At 55.9% G+C, this 18,170-nt stretch overlaps 1 protein-coding gene across 1 annotated transcript in view; it reads left to right on the top strand.

The window, feature by feature from the left end:
* The window catches only part of LOC134434716 (serine/threonine-protein kinase pim-1-like), a 94,237-nt gene extending 82,152 nt beyond the window's left edge, over positions 1 to 12,085 (top strand). The window contains exons 2-7 of the mRNA XM_063183343.1: positions 9,677 to 9,769; positions 9,892 to 9,942; positions 10,147 to 10,513; positions 11,127 to 11,303; positions 11,543 to 11,696; positions 11,926 to 12,085. Of these exons, the coding sequence (XP_063039413.1) occupies positions 9,677 to 9,769; positions 9,892 to 9,942; positions 10,147 to 10,513; positions 11,127 to 11,303; positions 11,543 to 11,649 (795 nt within the window). The 3' untranslated portion in view covers positions 11,650 to 11,696; positions 11,926 to 12,085. The remainder of the gene's footprint in view (positions 1 to 9,676; positions 9,770 to 9,891; positions 9,943 to 10,146; positions 10,514 to 11,126; positions 11,304 to 11,542; positions 11,697 to 11,925) is intronic.
* Positions 12,086 to 18,170: the final 6,085 nt, after the last annotated feature.

Raw genomic sequence — 18,170 nt, 5'->3', positions numbered from 1 at the left:
TTTCCAGAAGCAAAATGAAAATGAAAGAAACAATCCAAGATGTTTCTCTTTATTTATTTCTGTGCTTCCCTTTTCCATGTTGCAACCCAGTAATTCCAGATGTACTTCACCTCTAAGATCGCTGAGTTAGGGATTTTTAGACACTCTAAAATACCATGAGCCACACACAGTTTTCCTTCCCCTGTTTTTACTGGAAAGCAACACTGGAGATGTAAGTGCAGTGCTGGGCTCAGGTAGGAATCCTGCCCCAAGGGAAGGTGGGCTGGCAGTTTCTGACCCTCAGCAAGGACAATGCACAGCAGCAAGCGAGGGGATCGCTGTGCCAGTGTGCAGGAGTCAGGGCTCTGCATCTGGGCTCAGCGCTGCAAAGTTCCCGTGTTTGGGCAGACGGAGGGGCTGTCCCCGGGGCGCGCGGGGCTCGAACGTGGGGCTCGTGGGGCGAGCGGGGAACGGACACGGGGACGAACGGCCCCGGTGCCTCAGTTGCAGCGGCGGCAGCGGCGTCATCAGCAGCAGCAGCGGCGGCACTAGCAAACAGATAGTTTTGAATACTCTTTCTCTCTTTCTTCCTCTTTCTCTTTTTCTTTAATTTTCTCTCCCTTTGCCACTGTCGGGCACCCTTCTCCCGCGGTCCCTTGCCCGACGTCCCTCTCCTCTCCCCGCCTCCCTCTCCCCTGCAGGGCCGGGCCATGCCCCCGGCCCGCCCCCGGCCCCGGGCGGGGCTGTCCCGAGCCCGGCCCCGGCCGTCCCGCCGCGGTCTCGCCTCCGCCCGGCTCTGGCCGTGCTGGCGGTGGCGCTGCTGGGCGGGCATCAGTGCCTGGTGCGGGGGCGGCATCGCCGCCCTTCGGCTCCGCCTGGCCCGAGCCCGGCCCCGGACCCGACGCAGGCTTCAGTCCCGGCCCCGGCCCGGTTCCGGGCTCCTCCCGGGGCCAGCGGAGCACACACGCGGCGCGGCCGCTCCCGCCGCCTCCGCTGCGGCTTCCCCGGCCCGAGCTCCGCCGCTCGGCAGCGCGGCCGCCGGCCCCGAGCCTCCCGTGCCGCGTTCCGGGAGCGAAGGCCTGGGCATGGCCGGCCCGGGGCGGGTGAGGGGCGCTCGGGGGCCGTTGCTGGCCCGGGCCGAGCGCTGACCGCCGCGTCCCGCCCGCAGGGACGGCGCACGAGGCCTTGCAGGAGCGGTACCGGCTGGGATCGCTGCTGGGGCGCGGCGGCTTCGGCAGCGTCTTTGCGGCCACGCGGCTCTCGGACGGCGCCCTGGTGAGCGGCGGGGCCAGCGGCGGACGCAGGAAGAGGGGGCGGAGGAGGAGGGGATGCAGGAGGAGGAGGGCGGAGGGGTTGCAGGCGGAGGAGGAGGAGGGCGGAGGATGCGGCTCGCAGTGCGGGCGGCGAGCTCACCCCGCTGCTGCCCTTGGCTTGCAGATGGGCATCAAAAGGGTGCCACGGAACCGCGTCCGGCACTGGGGCGAGCTAGTGAGTGAGCGGGGCCAGCAGCCGGGGCTGCCGGCCGGGGATGAGCCGGTGCCCGGCACGGTGGGAGCCGCCAGGACGCCCCGAGGGAGAGCGGGCGTGGGGCCAGCACAGGGCGCAGGGCATCCCGGGCTGGCTGAGGGCTTCCCCAGGCCTGGCACGGCATCAGCTCCACTGACGGCATCGTGCTCCTCCCGCAGTCCGACGGCACCAGCGCACCCCTGGAGATAGTGCTGCTGGCCAAGGTGTCCACTGGCTTCTCCGGTGTGGTCTAGCTGCTGAAGGGGCTCAGGCTCCCCAACTACGTCGTCATGGAGTGGCCAGAGCAGTGTCATGACCTGCAGCGTTTCATTCGGGCACAGCAGTTCCTGCCCGAGGAGGAGGCGCGGGAGCTGTTCCGCCAGGTGCTGGAGGCTGTGCGGCACTGCACCAGCTGCGGGGTCCTGCACTGCGACATCAAACCAGGGAATATCCTGGTTGACCTGGACACCAGCCAGGCAAACTCATGACTTTGGCTGTGGCACCTACCTGTAAGACACAGTTTACACTCACTTTGCAGGTGAGCCCACGCAGGGCTGTGCTCCCGCTGCTGACATCTCATGGCCCAACATCTCCCAGCCCAAGCTGGCTGTGGCAGCGGGGATTCTCCCTTTTGCTGCCAGTCAGGGCACTGAGTCTTCAGCTGAGTTGCTTTAGAGCGGGGCTGGGTGGGCAGCCATCTTCCAGCCCTGCTGGCAGCCTTTGCCAGCCACTCTGCCCAGGACTGGAGCAGCCAGCCCAACCAAAACCCCCGTGGGTGGGGATAGCAGAGAGGCGGGGGCGAGAACCAAAGATGGCCTCTGGATGAACCTTCCAAGCAAAGGTTATCTTTGTATCTGCTCCCTAATGAAATATGCATGGTCATTAGCCCTGTGATAGATGTACCCACTCATTAGTGAAACATGTCTTGACCTTTTTGTATTTAGAAGCCAGACAAGGCCATGAAATCTGACATCTGAGCTTATTTGGGGCTGTATGGTCTAAGTCAGCTCCCTTGGTTCCTCCTTGAGCCCTGGCCAGGCTTTGGGAGGGACCCAAGAGGAGGGTGAAAGCAGATGTTGCCACACTAGCAGTGCTGTCAGTTTGTTCATTCAGCACTGTCAGAGCTGGGCCCTCTCCCAGTGGGGTTGGAGCCTCACCTGGGGCTGGAGGCACCTGCAGGAATTCCCAGTGCCCAGGAGTGGCTCTGCAGCCCTTGGCTGTGACAGCTTCCCCAGCTGCTGTGTCGGTCTGGGGGATGGTAAAGGCTGAGGGTAAATGCTGCTGGATCTTTCTTAATCACTGCAGGCAATCTTTGGTGGGGATGGTTGGGTGCATTGCTGAGCTGCTCCTTTTGTGATTCTTTGCTGCTCTGAACTGCAGGAAATGACACTGATTCCTTCAGCTGGAGTCTGTGTCTTTGGTGCTGACTTTGCCCACTGGTAAAACAAAACTGGCACAGTCTGGCCAGATGCCAACAAAATGTCACTTGTTCAATGTCAATGTGAGGAATCAGTGCCATCAGAAATTCCCAGCTGGGAAGCCCTTCCCTGGAGTTCCCTGGCTCTGGAGTGGGCTGAGGTCGGAGCCCCGTGTGAGCAGTGGGGCAGTCGGGTAAAAGAAGCTGCACCCCTGGATGTCTTCAAATGCATCCAAAAATTGCAAATGGAAAAGGAAAAGACCTTGTGGGTTTGGGCAGATGAGGGTGAATTTTATTAACAGCACCTTCAGAAGGAAAAACTGTTGTTGAAATACTCCCACACAGAGTGACAAAAGGTTCAAATCTTGAGCTCAGGTTCATTTGTGTAAGTTAAATAATAATAGCAATAATATAATAGTAATAATAATATTAGTAATAATAATAATAATAATAATAATATAATAACAATAATTGATTTTAATAGTTATATATTAGACAGTAATTTATATTTTTATCTATGTAATTAAAATTGACCCAGTGAAATATGGCTGACAATTATAATATGTCAGCTTTAGCTGCTCACTGTGACACTGAATACCCCACAGAAAAGGTCTGGCCAAGACCCAAATGGCAGTGGTAAGCTTTGTGAGATTGTATGCAAGGAATAAAGGAGGAAGGGATGAAATTGGCTATTTTTATAGGATTTGCTGATGCTGTGATGTGGAATGCTTTGTCTGTTACTGTGAAAAATGCAGTGATTAAGACTGCTGGGTTTTTCATATCCCAGACAATCCACAAGCTGCAGGACTGGTTGAACAGGTGAAGGGGTTGTTAAAAAAGCAGTTGAAAAAATGAGGAGATGGGAACCTGTCCCAGATTTGCTCCATGCCCTTAACAATGGCCCATGGGGAAATGGAAACCCCCTGCATGGCTGCACCCAATTTACATTAATGAGCTAAATCAATTATTAGAAGAAATAATAAGTGATGCTGTTAAGATATCCAGTAGCACATGCTGTGAGCTCCAACAAACACAAATGGGGCTCTGCAGAACCTCAGGCCTTGGATTATCTGCTTGCTGGCCAGGGAGGAACCTGGGCTATTCCAGGACAGGAATGTGGCAGGAATGTCTATCAGTGCTGGGTTTGAGGTCCAGCAACCAGGAATCACCTCGACAGAAAGATCAGGAGAACAGTGGCAGAAGGAAGAAAATTCTTCCTGGTGGGATTGGCTCCCAAATTAGAGGCTGCTGTGAAATAAATTTGCGGCAGTCACTGTGATCAATGCAGTGTGAGCACTTGGTGTGTTATGATTTAATGTTAGAGTTGTTGTGACACCTTGTGCTGGAAATGGAGTACTGAGACTTGTCTAAAGAGAGATACAGTCTCAAGAAAAAACAGAGGCATTTGATAAACAACAGAGAATAGCAACGAATTAGGCATGTTTTAAAAGGAATGCAAATTATAGCTCTGAGTAATGAACTTGAACAGCACTTAATTGAAGAACAAGAGGCAATGCCTTTATACCTAATACCTAAATCTAAACTGTGTTACTGAAATTGTTCTGAAGGTTGCACTTCATCTGTAGGTCAAAGCACTGATTGAAGCACTGAGGCCTCACCAGGCCCTGAATGAGGCCTGAACAACGGGCCCTGAGGCAAAGCTGAGCTCCAGATGAACCTTCCAAGCAAAGGTTATATTTGTATCTGCTCATTAATGAATTTATCTTAATGAATTTATATTTATATTGCTAATATTATTAGCAATGTGATCTCAGTATGTGTTCATGGGTAAAATGTGGATTTATCTTTCTGTATTTAAAAATCAGACAAGGCCCCATCTGGCTTTGTTTGGGGCTGAAGGATCAAAGTCACCTCCCTTGGTTCCTCCTGAGCTCTGGCCAGGCTTTGGGAGGGACCCAAGAGGAGGATGAAACCAGATGTTGCCACACTAGCAGTGCTGTCAGTTTGTTCCTTCAGCACTGTCAGAGCTGGGCCCTCTCCCAGTGGGGTTGGAGCCTCACCTGGGGCTGGAGGCACCTGCAGGAATTCCCAGTGCCCAGGAGTGGCTCTGCAGCCCTTGGCTGTGACAGCTTCCCCAGCTGCTGTGTGGGTCTGGGGGATGGTAAAGGCTGAGGGTAAATGCTGCTGGATCTTTCTTAATCACTGCAGGCAGTCTTTGGTGGGGATGGTTGGGTGCATTGCTGAGCTTCTGCTTTTGTAATTTTTTGCAGACATACATCATATAAATTACACAATTTCTTCAGCTGGAGTCTGTGTCTTTGGTTCTGACTCTGCCCACTGGCAAAACTGACCGTGTGGGGCTCCACAGAACCAAGGGGCCCTTGTGACACTGCTGTGCCTTGTGTAACCAGGGGACCATGGTGACCCTGTGGGGCTCCATAGAACCAAGGGGCCATTGTGACACTGTGAGCCCTCATGGATCCATGGAGACCATTCTGACACTGTGGGGACTTGTGGGGACAGGCTCCATTGTTTTCCTCTCCCTGGCACTGCCCAGTTCAGCCTTTCCCTGCCCCAGCCCCAGCCCAACAGAGCAGCAGAGTCAGGTCTGGCCCGGCAGCAGGAACTGGAGGCCCGGGAGGTCAGGGACAGCCACTCTGTGTCTGGAGTGCTCAGCAGATGCTCAGCTCGGGCAGCTCCTGCAGCTCCAGGGCCAGCCCTGCTGCCCAGCACAGCGCAGAGTTGGCCCCAGGGCTCCTCAGGCAGCTCCTGCTGGCCCAGGGACAGGGCAGCCTCTTGCCAGGGCTCCTCTGCACCCCCACGGGATCCTGCTCTGCTCCTGGCCCATGCCAGCTGCCCCCAGAGCCCTTCCCAGGGGAACACGTCTGCGCTGGCCCGAGCAGCCACTGCTGCAGCCCCTGCCCTGCTCCCCAGAGCCTGAGCTGGGGCTGCTGCTCCGCAGAGCACGGGGGCTGTGCTGCCTGGGGCCCTGGGTGCCTCTGCTGGGCTCTGCTGCTCAGCCTGGCACACAGAGGCAGCTGATGGTGCTCCCTGCACTGACCCTCTCCCAGACAGGCTCTGCGCGGCCATGGAGGGGCTCAGAGGTGCCTGCCTTGTTCCAGGGCTGCCAGAGGGGCTCGGGGCTGCCCTGGATCCTCCTGGGGGAGCTCCCTGAGGGTCAGAGGAGTCAGTGCCCAGACCCCTTTCCCTGTGCCTGCTGTGTCCCTGGGCTGCAGAGCTCTCCTGGCTCACAGCAGACATTCAGTCCCTGATGTCAGGGTGACCCCACCCTGGCCAGGCCTGTGCCCAGTGAGCTCCACTCCCTGCTGGTCCCTGGCACACACACTGTCCCTGCCAATACTAACCAATAAGTGATCCTAAGGCATGGGGACTGGGGGACAGACATTTAGGACAGCATATGGGGCAAGGCTTGGAGTGCTGACCCCCGGCTGCTGGCTAATCACTCGACATCCTGGAGCAAAGCTTCTAGATGGAGAGGATGGGATGCTGAGTGATTGACAGAGAGCCAGGGTGGGGATTTGGGGATTCCCTCAGCAAGGGAAAGGGATTACACAGGTAAAGGGAGGGGGGTACCATCTGGGATGAACCATTTGGGAAAAAGATGGGGATTCAAAAACAAAACTATTGCAAAGTATTACAAAGTATAAAAACACACTACGAGACACCACCCAGATCTGGTGTTTGCTGCCCAAGCGCCCAGATCTGGAACTTTCCCAGGGCTGGCACAGCCCAAGTCCAGCAATTTGCTGGCACAGAAAGCCAGAATCTGGCAATTTCCTGATGCCAATACAGGTGCCCAGACCTGGTGTTAGCTGCCACTGCCAGTGCTCAGATCTGGATATTTCCCTGTTCTGGCAGAGCCAAGTCCAGCAATTTTCTGGCAAAGAAAGCCAAAACCTTGCAAATACCTGGTGCTGGCCCCACCCAGATCTGGTGTTTGCTGGCACTGCCAGTGCTCAGATCCAGCAGTTTCCCAGTGGCAGCATAGCCCAAGTCCAGCAGTTTGCTGGCACAGAAAGACAAAACCTTGCAATTTTCTGGTGATAGCACTGGCAGCACCCAGACCTGCGGTTAGCTGGCACCGCCAGTGTCCAGATCTGGCAATTTCCTGGTGCTGGCACAACCCAAATGCAGCAATTGTCTGGCAAAGAAAGCCAAAACCCGGCACTGCCCAGATCTGGTGTGTTGCAGCTGGTTTAAAAGAAGAGGGAGACCTCGGCTTAAGGCCGTGGGAAAACCCTCTTTAGTTGGGGTCAGCAGGAGCTCCCGCCCATGATCCTCTTACTCATATGCAATTGTTACTAGAAAGTTCTGAGTTCTCTTTGCTACCATTTGTTACTTTATACTGCAAAAACTGTAATATTCTTAATCCTTCCTTCCTCTTGGATCCTTCCCTCAGATCCCACCTTAACCCCTCCCCATAAATAAATGTATAAATATTCCTGCTAGACCCTGGACCCAGGCCTTTTTCTGCTTCTCTCTCTGTACTGTGTACGCTGTCCTGTTTGTTGTGTTTGCCTTCAGTAAAGTTCTGTTTCCAGACAACGAGATGAAAGCAGTCGCTGTCTGTAAAGTTGCCAGAGCTGGTTCTCAGGGAAACCACTGCTCAACAGTGCAGACGAGGACCAGAAGATTTCACTGGTGTTTGCTGGCACTGCCAGTGCCCAGATCTGGAAATTTCCCTATTCTGACACAGCCCAAGTGCAGCAATTTGCTGGCACAGAAATCTAAAACCTTTCACCTTTCTGCTACTGGGCCTGGCACTGCCCACATCTTGTGTTTCCTGCACAGGAACCCAGATTTGGAAATTTCCCGATGCCAGCAGAGCCCAAATCCGGCAGATTTCTGTCACTGGCAACGACACCACACAGATCAGGTGTTTGCTGGCATTGCCAGCGCCCAGATCTGAAAACTTCCTCGTGCCGGCACAGCCCAAGTCCAGTGATTTGCTGGCACAGAAAGCCAAAGTTTGGAAATCTTCAGGTTCTGGCTTCAGCACCATCCAGCTCTGGTGTTTGCTGGGACCGCCAGTGCCCAGATTTGGAAATTTCCCGATGCCTTCACAGCCAAGGTCCAGCAATTTGATTTTAGCCACCTTAGGAAGAGAAGTTCCTCGGATTGTGACTTTCCTTTTTCTTGGAACTGTTTAAACCTGCTCTGGACTGAAAACCCAGACAAACACCTGCAGCTCACACCTGAGCTCTGGGATGCTGCATTCCAGAACCAGAGGGACTTAGAAGAGACCGAGTGAGCCAACTAGAACCCACAAAAAGGACTTTCTGAATTTGCCATCTCTTCAGCACTGTCCAAGGTTTTATTTAATATTATTCACTTTTCATGCTTGTGAATACTTTACTCAATAAAGAAACTGGGTTTTTTTTCACTTTTCTCAAGGGAAGTCTTTTCCTGAACTAGTAGGGGGAGGGGCCGCTTGAACTTGCTTTCTAGACAGACCCCTTCAGGAGGTTTCCTCCCCAAATTTGCCCTAAGCCAGCACAAACAGTCACAATGAAAATTGCACCAGTGGCATAATTTCCTGGTGGCAAATCTTGTGACAGAAGCTTGACCTTGTTCTCCATGAGAGATTTTTGGGAAGAGCAGACAGGAGAAGACTCCTGGAAAACTGAAACAGCTTTCCAGATGTGAAATAAAAGAAACAATCCAAGGTGTTTTCCTCTATTTATTTCTATGCTCCCCTTTTCCATGTTGCATCCCAGTAATTCCAGATGCACCTCACCTCTAGGATCGATGACTTAGTGATTTTTAGACACTCTAAAATACCATGAGCCACACACAGTTTTCCTTCCCCTGTTTTTACTGGAAAGCAACACTGGAGATGTAAGTGCAGTGCTCGAGTCAGGTAGGAATCCTACCCCAAGGGAAGGTGGCCCGACAGTGTTTGCCCCTCAGCAAGGACAATGCACAGCAGCAAGCGAGGGGATCGCTGTGCCAGTGTGCAGGAGTCAGGGCTCTGCATGTGGGCTCAGCGCTGCAAAGTTCCCGTGTTTGGGCAGACGGAGGGGCGGTCCCCGGGGCGCGCGGGGCTCGAACGTGGGGCTCGTGGGGCGAGCGGGGAACGGACACGGGGACGAACGGCCCCGGCGCCTCAGTTGCAGCGGCGGCAGCGGCAGCAGCAGCAGCGGCAGCAGTAGCAGCGAGAGCAGCAAAACAGATAATTTAAAACACGCTTTCCCCTATTTTTCTTTCTCTCTTTGTCCCTTTCTTTCTCTCTCTCTCCCTTTCCCTCTGTCGGGCACCCTTCTCTCGGGGTCCCTTGCCCGGCGTCCCTCTCCTCTCCCCGCCTCCCTCTCCCCTGCAGGGCCGGGCCATGCCCCCGGCCCGCCCCCGGCCCCGGGCGGGGCTGCCCCGAGCCCCGAGCCCCGCCCCGGCCGTCCCGCCGCGGTCTCGCCTCCGTCCGGCTCTGGCCGTGCTGGCGGTGGCGCTGCTGGGCGGGCATCAGTGCCTGGTGCGGGGGCGGCATCGCCGCCCTTCGGCTCCGCCTGGCCCGAGCCCGGCCCCGGACCCGACGCAGGCTCCAGTCCTGGCCCCGGCCCCGGCTTCTCCCGGGGCCCGCGGAGCACACCCGCGGCGCGGGCCGCTCCCGCCGCTTCCGCTGCGGCTTCCCCGGCCCGAGCTCCGCCGCTCGGAAGCGCGGCCTCCGGTCCCGAGCCGCCGGGGCCCGGGGCGGGTGGGGATGCCGGGCCCGGGGCGGGTGAGGGGCGCTCGGGGGTCGTTGCTGGCCCCCGGCCGAGCGCTGAGAGCCGCGTCCCGCCCGCAGGGACGGCGCAGGAGGCCCTGCAGGAGCGGTACCGGCTGGGATCCCTGCTGGGACGCGGCGGCTTCGGCAGCGTCTTCGCAGCCACGCGGCTCTCGGACGGCGCCCCGGTGAGCGGCGGGGCCGGCGGCGGCGCAGGCGGAGGGGGCGGAGGAGGAGGGAGGAGGAGGAGAAGGTCGGGGCGCGGCGGGACGGGCGGCGAGCTCAGCCCGCTGCTCTCCCTCGCTCGCAGGTGGCCATCAAACGCGTGCCGCGGGATCGCATCCGGCACTGGGGCGAGCTGGTGAGTGAGCGGAGCCAGCGGCAGCAGCCGGGCCGTGCCGGGCGGCGAGGAGCCGGGGCCCGGCAGGGTGGGAGATGCCGTGAGCCCTGCGGGGAGAGCGGGCGTGGGTTTAGCGGGGCATGCAGAGCATCCCGGCCTGGCTGAGGGCTCCCAGAGCCTCGGCACGGCCTCGGCCCCACTGACGGCGTCGTGCTCCTCCCGCAGCCCGACGGCACCAGCGCACCCCTGGAGATCGTGCTGCTGGCCAAGGTGTCCTGTGGCTGTGGCGGTGTCATTCAGCTCCTGGAGTGGCTTGAGCTCCCCGACAGCTTCCTGCTGGTGCTGGAGCGTCCGGAGCGGTGCCAGGAGCTCTCGGGTTTCCTGGCGGAGCGGGAGTTTCTGTCGGAGGAGGAGGCGCGGGGGCTGTTCCGCCAGGTGCTGGAGGCCGTGCGGCACTGCACCAGCTGCGGGGTCCTGCACCGGGACATTAAGCCCGAGAATGTCCTGCTCGACCTGGCCAGCGGGCAGCTGAAACTGATCGACTTTGGCTGTGGCGCCTTCCTCCAAGACACAGCCTACACCCAGTTTGCAGGTGAGCCCTCGCAGGGGGTGCTCCTGGGCATCTCGTGGCCCAGCCTGGGTGCAGCACTGGGGCTTCCCCCTATTGCAGCCGGGTGGGGATTGATGCTAGAGCCGAGCTGATTTGGGTGGGGTGTGAGGGCGGCCAGCTCCCAGCCCTGCTGACAGCCTTCAGCGCCCACTGTGCCCTGGGCTGGGGCTGGAGCTGGGGCAGCCAGCCCAACACAAACCCCCATGGGGGCAGCAGAGAGAGGGGTCTGACCCCATTCCCCGGATGGTTTGGTGTGCAGGCAAGGGAGGGCTGGACTGCTCCGCTCTCCTTGTTCACCTTGGCTTATTAACATTTTTGGGGACCATGCAGGTGGGGAGGAGAGTGGGTTTTCTCCACTACTGGGTGGGTTTTTCCTTTGTGTGTCATGGTTGGGCTTTCCCAGGGATTGTGCTGCCCTCTTCCAGTCCAGCGGCTTCTTTTCCAGCCGCGAGTTTGTGCACAAGTCCCAAGTGCTGGCGAGAGGGCAGCGCTCACCCCGTGTGCCTCTGGGGCAGCCCCCACATGCCCAGGGATGCTGGGGCCGGGCTCTGGGAGCAGCAGCATCCCCCTGCTGAGCTGTGTCTGTGTTCCACAGGAACCCTGTCCTACAGCCCACCAGAGTGGATCCAGCACCAACGCTACCACGGCGAGGCAGCCACGATCTGGTCCCTGGGCCTCCTGCTGTGCCACCTGGTCATGGGGAAGCACCCGTTCAGGAGGGGCCAGGAGATCATCCGGGGGCGAATCTTGTTCCCACGATGGCTCTCTCGAGGTGGATCCTCATCTCTGGACACGGGGGAAATACCAGTGCTGGGAGACAGCAGCGGGCTCATGGGCAAACCACTCTGGCAGCTGCTGAGCAGGCACATGTCCTGCTCTCCTGCTGTCCTCCAAACAGAGCATCCATGGGGAAGTTTAGGCCCAGCTCTGGTCACACCCAGCATGACCTGGGCATGGGAACAGGAGGGCAACTTCTCCAACTGACTGGTGATTTCTGGTTTCTCTCCCCAGAGTGCCAAGATGTTATTAAGAGGTGTTTGTCCATGCAACCCTCGGACAGGCCATCCTTAGAAGAGCTTTTCTGTCATCCTTGGGTGAAGGGTGTTTCCCTGCCCTAGAAGACTGAAGAAATCCACGTGCACAGTTGGATCCAGGGACCTAGCAGGTACCAGCTCCACGCATCTCTTGGCAATCAGTGGCAAAGCAAACCAGGCTGGTTTTGTCCTGCCTGTAGCTCTGAGCAGGGGTCAGCAGAAGGGAGCATGCAGCTCTTGGGCTGGAGCTGAGCTGGAGACCCGGTGTGACAAGCACTGGTGGCCACCATCCCCCTGGTTTTGTTTGTATGGTTCATGGATGGCTGGGGCCCTAGGCAGAGCCCTGACATCCTTCCCCAGGGAAGGAGAAGGAGCCCCTGGAGAAGCTGTTCCAAATGGGGCTGGTGCTGGAGACACCAAGGACAACCTCAAGGATGATAATCTCTTCCTTGGCCTGGCCAGCTGAAGATGATGGACTTGGATTCTGGCACCTTCTTCAAAGCCAGGCTCCAGGTCCAATTTGCAGGTGAGTCTACAGGCAGGGGGTTGCTCCCAGATCTGGGTATGGCACAGCTGGGCACCAAAGGTTCCCCCTTTGCTGGGGCAGACACAATGAATTCTTCAGTCAGCTGCCCAGCTGCTTTTCGGCTCTGGGCAGCTGCCGAGGGCTGGATGTGCCATGGCTGGCTGCAGGCTGGGCACATGTCCTGCCCTCCTGCTCTGCTGCCAAAGGCAGCAGGGATGGGCAGCTCTGGGCACAGCTCTGGGCACGGCCAGCATGGCCTGGGCACCGCAGGCCTTGGCACAAGGGCACAGGAACCCTCAGCTGACGGGCACTTTCTGCTTTCTCCCCTTGCAGCCGGGCTCTGCGGGTGCTGAGGCTGCTCTGGGCTCTGCCAGGGCTCTGCTGGGCTCAGCCCTGGGCCCAGCTGGGCTGGCTCTGCCCTCACATTGCTCTGACAGCTCTGCAACAGACGAGCCCCTTGCGAGCACAGCGCCTGAGCTTTCTGCTTTGGCCGGTGAGTGAGACTCTGCTGCAGGCCCAGAGATTGCAGCTGGGGACAGACATCCAATTGGCAAGGACCCAAACTCTCCACAGTCCCAGCTGAATGCCTGGATCTGTACAGGGTGTTTTGTCTGTCCCATTCTTCCTTCTTGATTGTCTAGAATTGTGCAACTGCACTTTGTTCCTCCTCCAGAAGTGCCACGAGTGGGCCACAGCTGGCGAGTGGGCCGTGCTCCTGAGGCAGTGCAGTCTGGAGCTGGTGGATGGAGAATTGCCCTTCTGCACTGCCAAACCAGAGCAAAAAGCTGTCAGTGGGACTTAGTTTCTCTTTGAAATCCCTGACAGTTTCAAAAGGAATGTGCAGCTCATTCGCAGGGTTAGGAGGATGGTCATCTTCTAAGGGATTTGGGCTTTGACAGAGTTTCCATTCCCAGTCCTGCTTGGAGCTGGAAGGGCAATTTCCTCTTGCTTTGACCACAATTTCAAATACCAATGTTGGAAACAAAGCCCAAAATCTTTTAAGAGGTTGCTGAGGTCAGTAAAATGGATCCATGCTATCAGCACATTTACAATGGAAATAACTGAGTTCTCTTTTTCAAAAGATCATTCACTTCTTAATGCAAAGAATGTAACTTTGCATTTATGTTTTGGTTTTTTCACTAACATTATGTAATGTTTTTTCACTAAAACTTGGATTTTATTCTTATCTTTTACAATTAACCTATTTTTTTCCTTTTTCCTTTTTTTCTCCTTTCAATAGAAAACATATCCTACAGAAGCAATGTCCTTTGCTCCTGGTTCCTGTATGGAGCAGCTCCCTTCCTGCTGGCTGAGCTGCTCAGGCAGAGCCCGGCAGCTCCTGGCCCTGCAGGGCTGAGGCTTTTCCCCGTTGCTGGGCACAGACTGATGGAGCAGCACTGCTGAACTCGGGCACACAGAGGGACTAGCAGCAGCTGCCTTTGGCCACCTGAGGCTCCAAAGCCCAAACTCTGAGCAGCCAGGGCTGGAAGAGACTGGCAGGATCTGATCCCTGACTCTGGGCAGACAGGACTGCACAAATGACCCCACAGCAGCAGCAGCAGCAGCAGCAGCACATGGAGCTGACTTTGAGCACAGCCCCTGCTCCTCTTCCCTCCCGTGTGCAGCGGTGTCACAGCAGCCTGAGGCACCTGGGAGCCCCCAGTGCCAGCAGGGACTGGAGATGGCAGCCCTGGGCTCATGGAGGCTGTGCAGGGAACGGAGCTGGGCACTCCCTGTGCATGGGGAGCTTCCAGATGGAAAAGGCTGCTGTGCCCAGGCAGCTGCAAGGGCACAGAAAGGAGGCTCTGGAGCACTGGATCTGTGCCAGTGCCACAGTCCTGGGCAGCAGCCAGCGAGCCCTGGGGGAACAGAGGGCACAGCACGAGGGACAGAACCAGGCAAGGGCAGAGACTGGAGAGAGCCAGGCCTGGGAGCAGGAACAGCTGCTCCATTGCACTCGTGGAGAAAGCTCTTGGCTGGTTCGAAGTGCTGAAAGGCGTGAAGGGCAGAGAGGAGGCCACAGCAAACAATGCTCCTGTTTGCACAGCCTCCCCTCTCCGTGTCCCAGAAGGAATTGCATGGACTGTGTTCTTCTCTCTGAGTCGTCTCATTCAGGATGAGCAGCTCAGCACCAGGAGCTGAAGGAGCTGAAGCCTCAGGCCAGAGGAGCTGGGCAAGAGGGAACTTTTGGAGCAAAGTAATGCTGCTAAAATAGACCCAGCAGAATGCAGTGGATAGAGTAATGGAATCACAGAATCCTTTCTGTTCGAAAAGCCCTCTGAGCTCACCCAGTGCAGCCGCTCACCCAGCAGTGCCAAGCCCAGCACTAAACTACATCCCTGAAGTGCCAACGCCTGGACACCAGCCCTGAGTGAGGCCTGGACAGCAGGCCCTGAGCCAAAGGTGGCCTCTGGATGAACCTTCCAAGCAAAGGTTATCTTTGTATCTGCTCCCTGAAGAAATATGCATGGTCATTAGCCCTGTGATAGATGTAGCCACTCACTAGTGAGACATGTCTTGACCTTTGTGTATTTAGAAGCCAGACAAGGCCATGAAATCTGACATCTGGCCTTGTCTGGGGCCTGAAGGATCAAAGTCAGCTCCCTTGGCTCCTCCTTGAGCCCTGGCCAGGCTTTGGGAGGGACCCAAGAGGAGGATGAAACCAGATGTTGCCACACTAGCAGTGCTGTCAGTTTGTTCATTCAGCACTGTCAGAGCTGGGCCCTCTCCCAGTGGGGTTGGAGCCTCACCTGGGGCTGGAGGCACCTGCAGGAATTCCCAGTGCCCAGGAGTGGCTCTGCAGCCCTTGGCTGTGACAGCTTCCCCAGCTGCTGTGTGGGTCTGGGGGATGGTAAAGGCTGAGGGTAAATGCTGCTGGATCTTTCTTAATCACTGCTGCAATCTTTGGTGGGGATGGTTGGGTGCATTGCTGAGCTGCTCCTTTTGTGATTCTTTGCTGCTCTGAACTGCAGGAAATGACACTGATTCCTTCAGCTGGAGTCTGTGTCTTTGGTGCTGACTTTGCCCACTGGTAAAACAAAACTGGCACAGTCTGGACAGATCCCAACAAAATGTCACTTGTTCAGTGTAAATGTGAGGAATCAGTCCCATCAGAAATTCCCAGATGGGAAACCCTTCCCTGGAGTTCCCTGGCTCTGGAGTGGGCTGAGGTCAGAGCCCCGTGTGAGCAGTGGGGCAGTCGGGTAAAAGAAGCTGCACCCCTGGATGGCTTCAAATGCATCCAAAAATTGCAAATGGAAAAGGAAAAGACCTTGTGGGTTTGGGCAGACAAAGATGAATTTGTTGAGAGTACATAGGAAACAGCACCTTCAGAAGGAACAATGATTGTTGGAATGCTCCCACATGGAGCAACAGAAGAAGGTTCTAATCTTGAGCTCAGATGCATTTGTGCAAGTGAAATATTAATATAATAAATAACTACATATATATTTATAGAATAATAAGACCTTAATATATACATTTATCTTTTATATATGTCCATATCTATCTATATCTATATTTCTCTATCACTATCTACATATAAAATTATCATAATGTGAAGTAGTGCTGACAATGCTAATTTGGTAGCTTTGGCTGCTCAGGGATGTAACACTAAATACCCTACAGAACAGGATTGGCCAGGACCTTAATGTCAGTGGCCAACTTTGTGAGATTGTATACAATGAAAAAGGAGGAAGGGAGGAAATTGGCTATTTTTACAGGGTTTGCTGATACTGTGATGCAGAGTGCTTTGTCTGTTCCTGTGAAAAATACAGTGATTAAGCCTGCAAGGTTTTTCATGTACCAGACTATGCACAAGCTGCAGGACTGGTTGAACAAGTTTTTAAAAAAGCAGTGTAAAAAATGAGGAGATGGAACCTTTCCCCATGGAGAACCCATCTCTCAGATGTGCTCCATGCCCTTCACAATGGCCCACGGGGGAAATGGAAACGCCCTGGCTGTGCATGGCTGCCCCCAATTTGCAAATCCAACCCTGGGCAGTGAGACTTGGGCTGCCTGGGAAATTGTTCTGGCTGTGATGGCCCCTGGCAGGGCCAGCCCAGAGGCTGCAGGGCTGGGCCTTCATGCATTGGAATTAATGAGGAGAAATTCAAAGCAAATGAGAGCTATCAATACCGAAACAGGAATTCAGATTCCTCCAGGACACTTTGCTTTGGTAACTGCTCCCTTGGATCTTGGCCTTGCAAAGTGTTCCTGTCATGGCAGGAGGAATTGATGCAGAATATCCAGGAGAAATTGCAGTAATTCTGTAAACAATAGTGACCAGGATTGGATTAGTCAACCCCATGACAGGGTAGCACAATTACTGATCTTGCAATTTTAAGAACGATTTTGAAAAAGGGAGATCCACCTCCAGTCACCACCATTTGTGGGGATAAAGGGTTTGGATGCAGCAGCCCTGATAATGGAGCCAGAGTGTGGGTCCAGAGGCCAAATGGCCCTCCCGAGGCAGCGGAAGGAACAGCTCCTAGGAAAGACAACTCTGAGTCCTGAAACCTGGGCAGGAACAATGGGAATGTGTCCCTGCAGCCAGGGATTCTGTGTGAGAACAAGGAGATTTGACAAGATATTGTTTTACACATCCTGCCAGACCAAATCTCCCTGTTTGCCGCAAAGGCCCCTGTGGAAAATGCTCTGATCCATGGGGCTCCATGTGAAGGCTGCTGTGACACTGAGGGACTTGCACAGGAATTCCATCCAGGAGCCTGGGTGCCCCTCAGGGACTGGGACCTGGCCCCTTCCAGCCAGAGGGGAAAGGGCCCCCCAAGCCTTCTCAGCCACAGACAGCATGGTAAACCTGAACAGCAAAGAGCCTGGAGGCATTATTCTGGAATTAAAAAGGTGCCAGCTCCATGGACAACAGAATTCTTGTTCCTAACTCAAATGAGATTGAGAAAAAAGAACGAAGAACAGTGTCAATAAAGTACTACTGATGTCTGTAAGGTGTACCTTGATAGTCAGCCAGAATCTTTGTCTGCCACAAACACCTCTGGTGTTTCACCAAGGGATTGGTCATCAAAATGTAATGATGAGTTATGATGGATTGCTGAGCTTATCCTTTTGTAATTCTTTGCAGCTGTGCATGATATAAATTACAATTCCTTCATTTGGTTTCTGTATCTTTGGTAGTGACCCTGCCCACTGGGGACACAAGGCCCCCTCTTGCCTAAGTGTTCCCTGGGAAGGCAAAAGCCCTCAGTCCAAAATTCCCCCCTTCCTCCTTGTTTTCCCCCCTTCACACCCTGAGCATGATGTGCTCTGGTCTGGGGTACCCCGGGCTCAGTTGGGGTCCCCTGTCCTGGCTGTGTCCCCTGCCCAGCTCCCCCGCAGCCCCAGCCCCTCCCCAGCGTGGCTGACGAGGGGCAGGACAGGCCTTGGCTGTGCTGCAGCTCAGCAAGAACAAAACCATCTCTGCATGCTCAGCCCTGTGCTCAGCACCCGGCCCAGCAGTGTCTCAGTGCCAGGGGCTGTGCCCTCAGTCCCTGCCAGGGGTTTCCATGGCAACTGCCAGGCCAGGTGACCCACGTGTCCCCCCAGTGCCGGTTGCCATGGAAACAGTGCCCAGCCTGCCCCTTTCTGTCTGGCTGACCTGGCCTTTGGCCCTGGCAGTGCCAGTGGCTGCTGGTTCCTGGTGCCTGAGCGGCCAGCGCGGCACAGGGCATGTGGCCATGGCACAGCCCCCAGCAAGGGATCCCCTCTGGCTCTGGGCACTGACACCAGCCCTGAGCAAGGGCCCAGGGCAGCTTTTCATGGCCACCAACCATCACAACGGCTCCGGGCATTGGTTGCCATGGCACCAAACCAAGGAACGGGTCCCTGTGGCCATTGCCATGGCACCTGGTCGCACCAACGAGTGTCACTGCAATTGTACCTGGAACAGTCCCGGAACCGCTTTGTCCCAGGGTTGCCATGGAGCTGAGGGCAGCAGCAGCTGGTGCTCTGCAAGGGCGCTGGGGGAGATGGGAAGGAGCAGCAGAGCAGGGGCTGATCTATCCACAGTGCTCTGCACAGCCCAGGACAGCGTCCCAGAGCATCCTGATGGAGCTGCCAACAACAT

Source organism: Melospiza melodia, unplaced genomic scaffold (genome assembly GCF_035770615.1).
Source record: "Melospiza melodia melodia isolate bMelMel2 unplaced genomic scaffold, bMelMel2.pri scaffold_46, whole genome shotgun sequence".
In the NCBI taxonomy this organism is placed as follows: Eukaryota; Metazoa; Chordata; class Aves; order Passeriformes; family Passerellidae; genus Melospiza; species Melospiza melodia.
The sequence above is the reverse complement of the archived record's forward strand: the minus strand, read 5'-3'. Positions and strand labels throughout refer to the sequence as shown.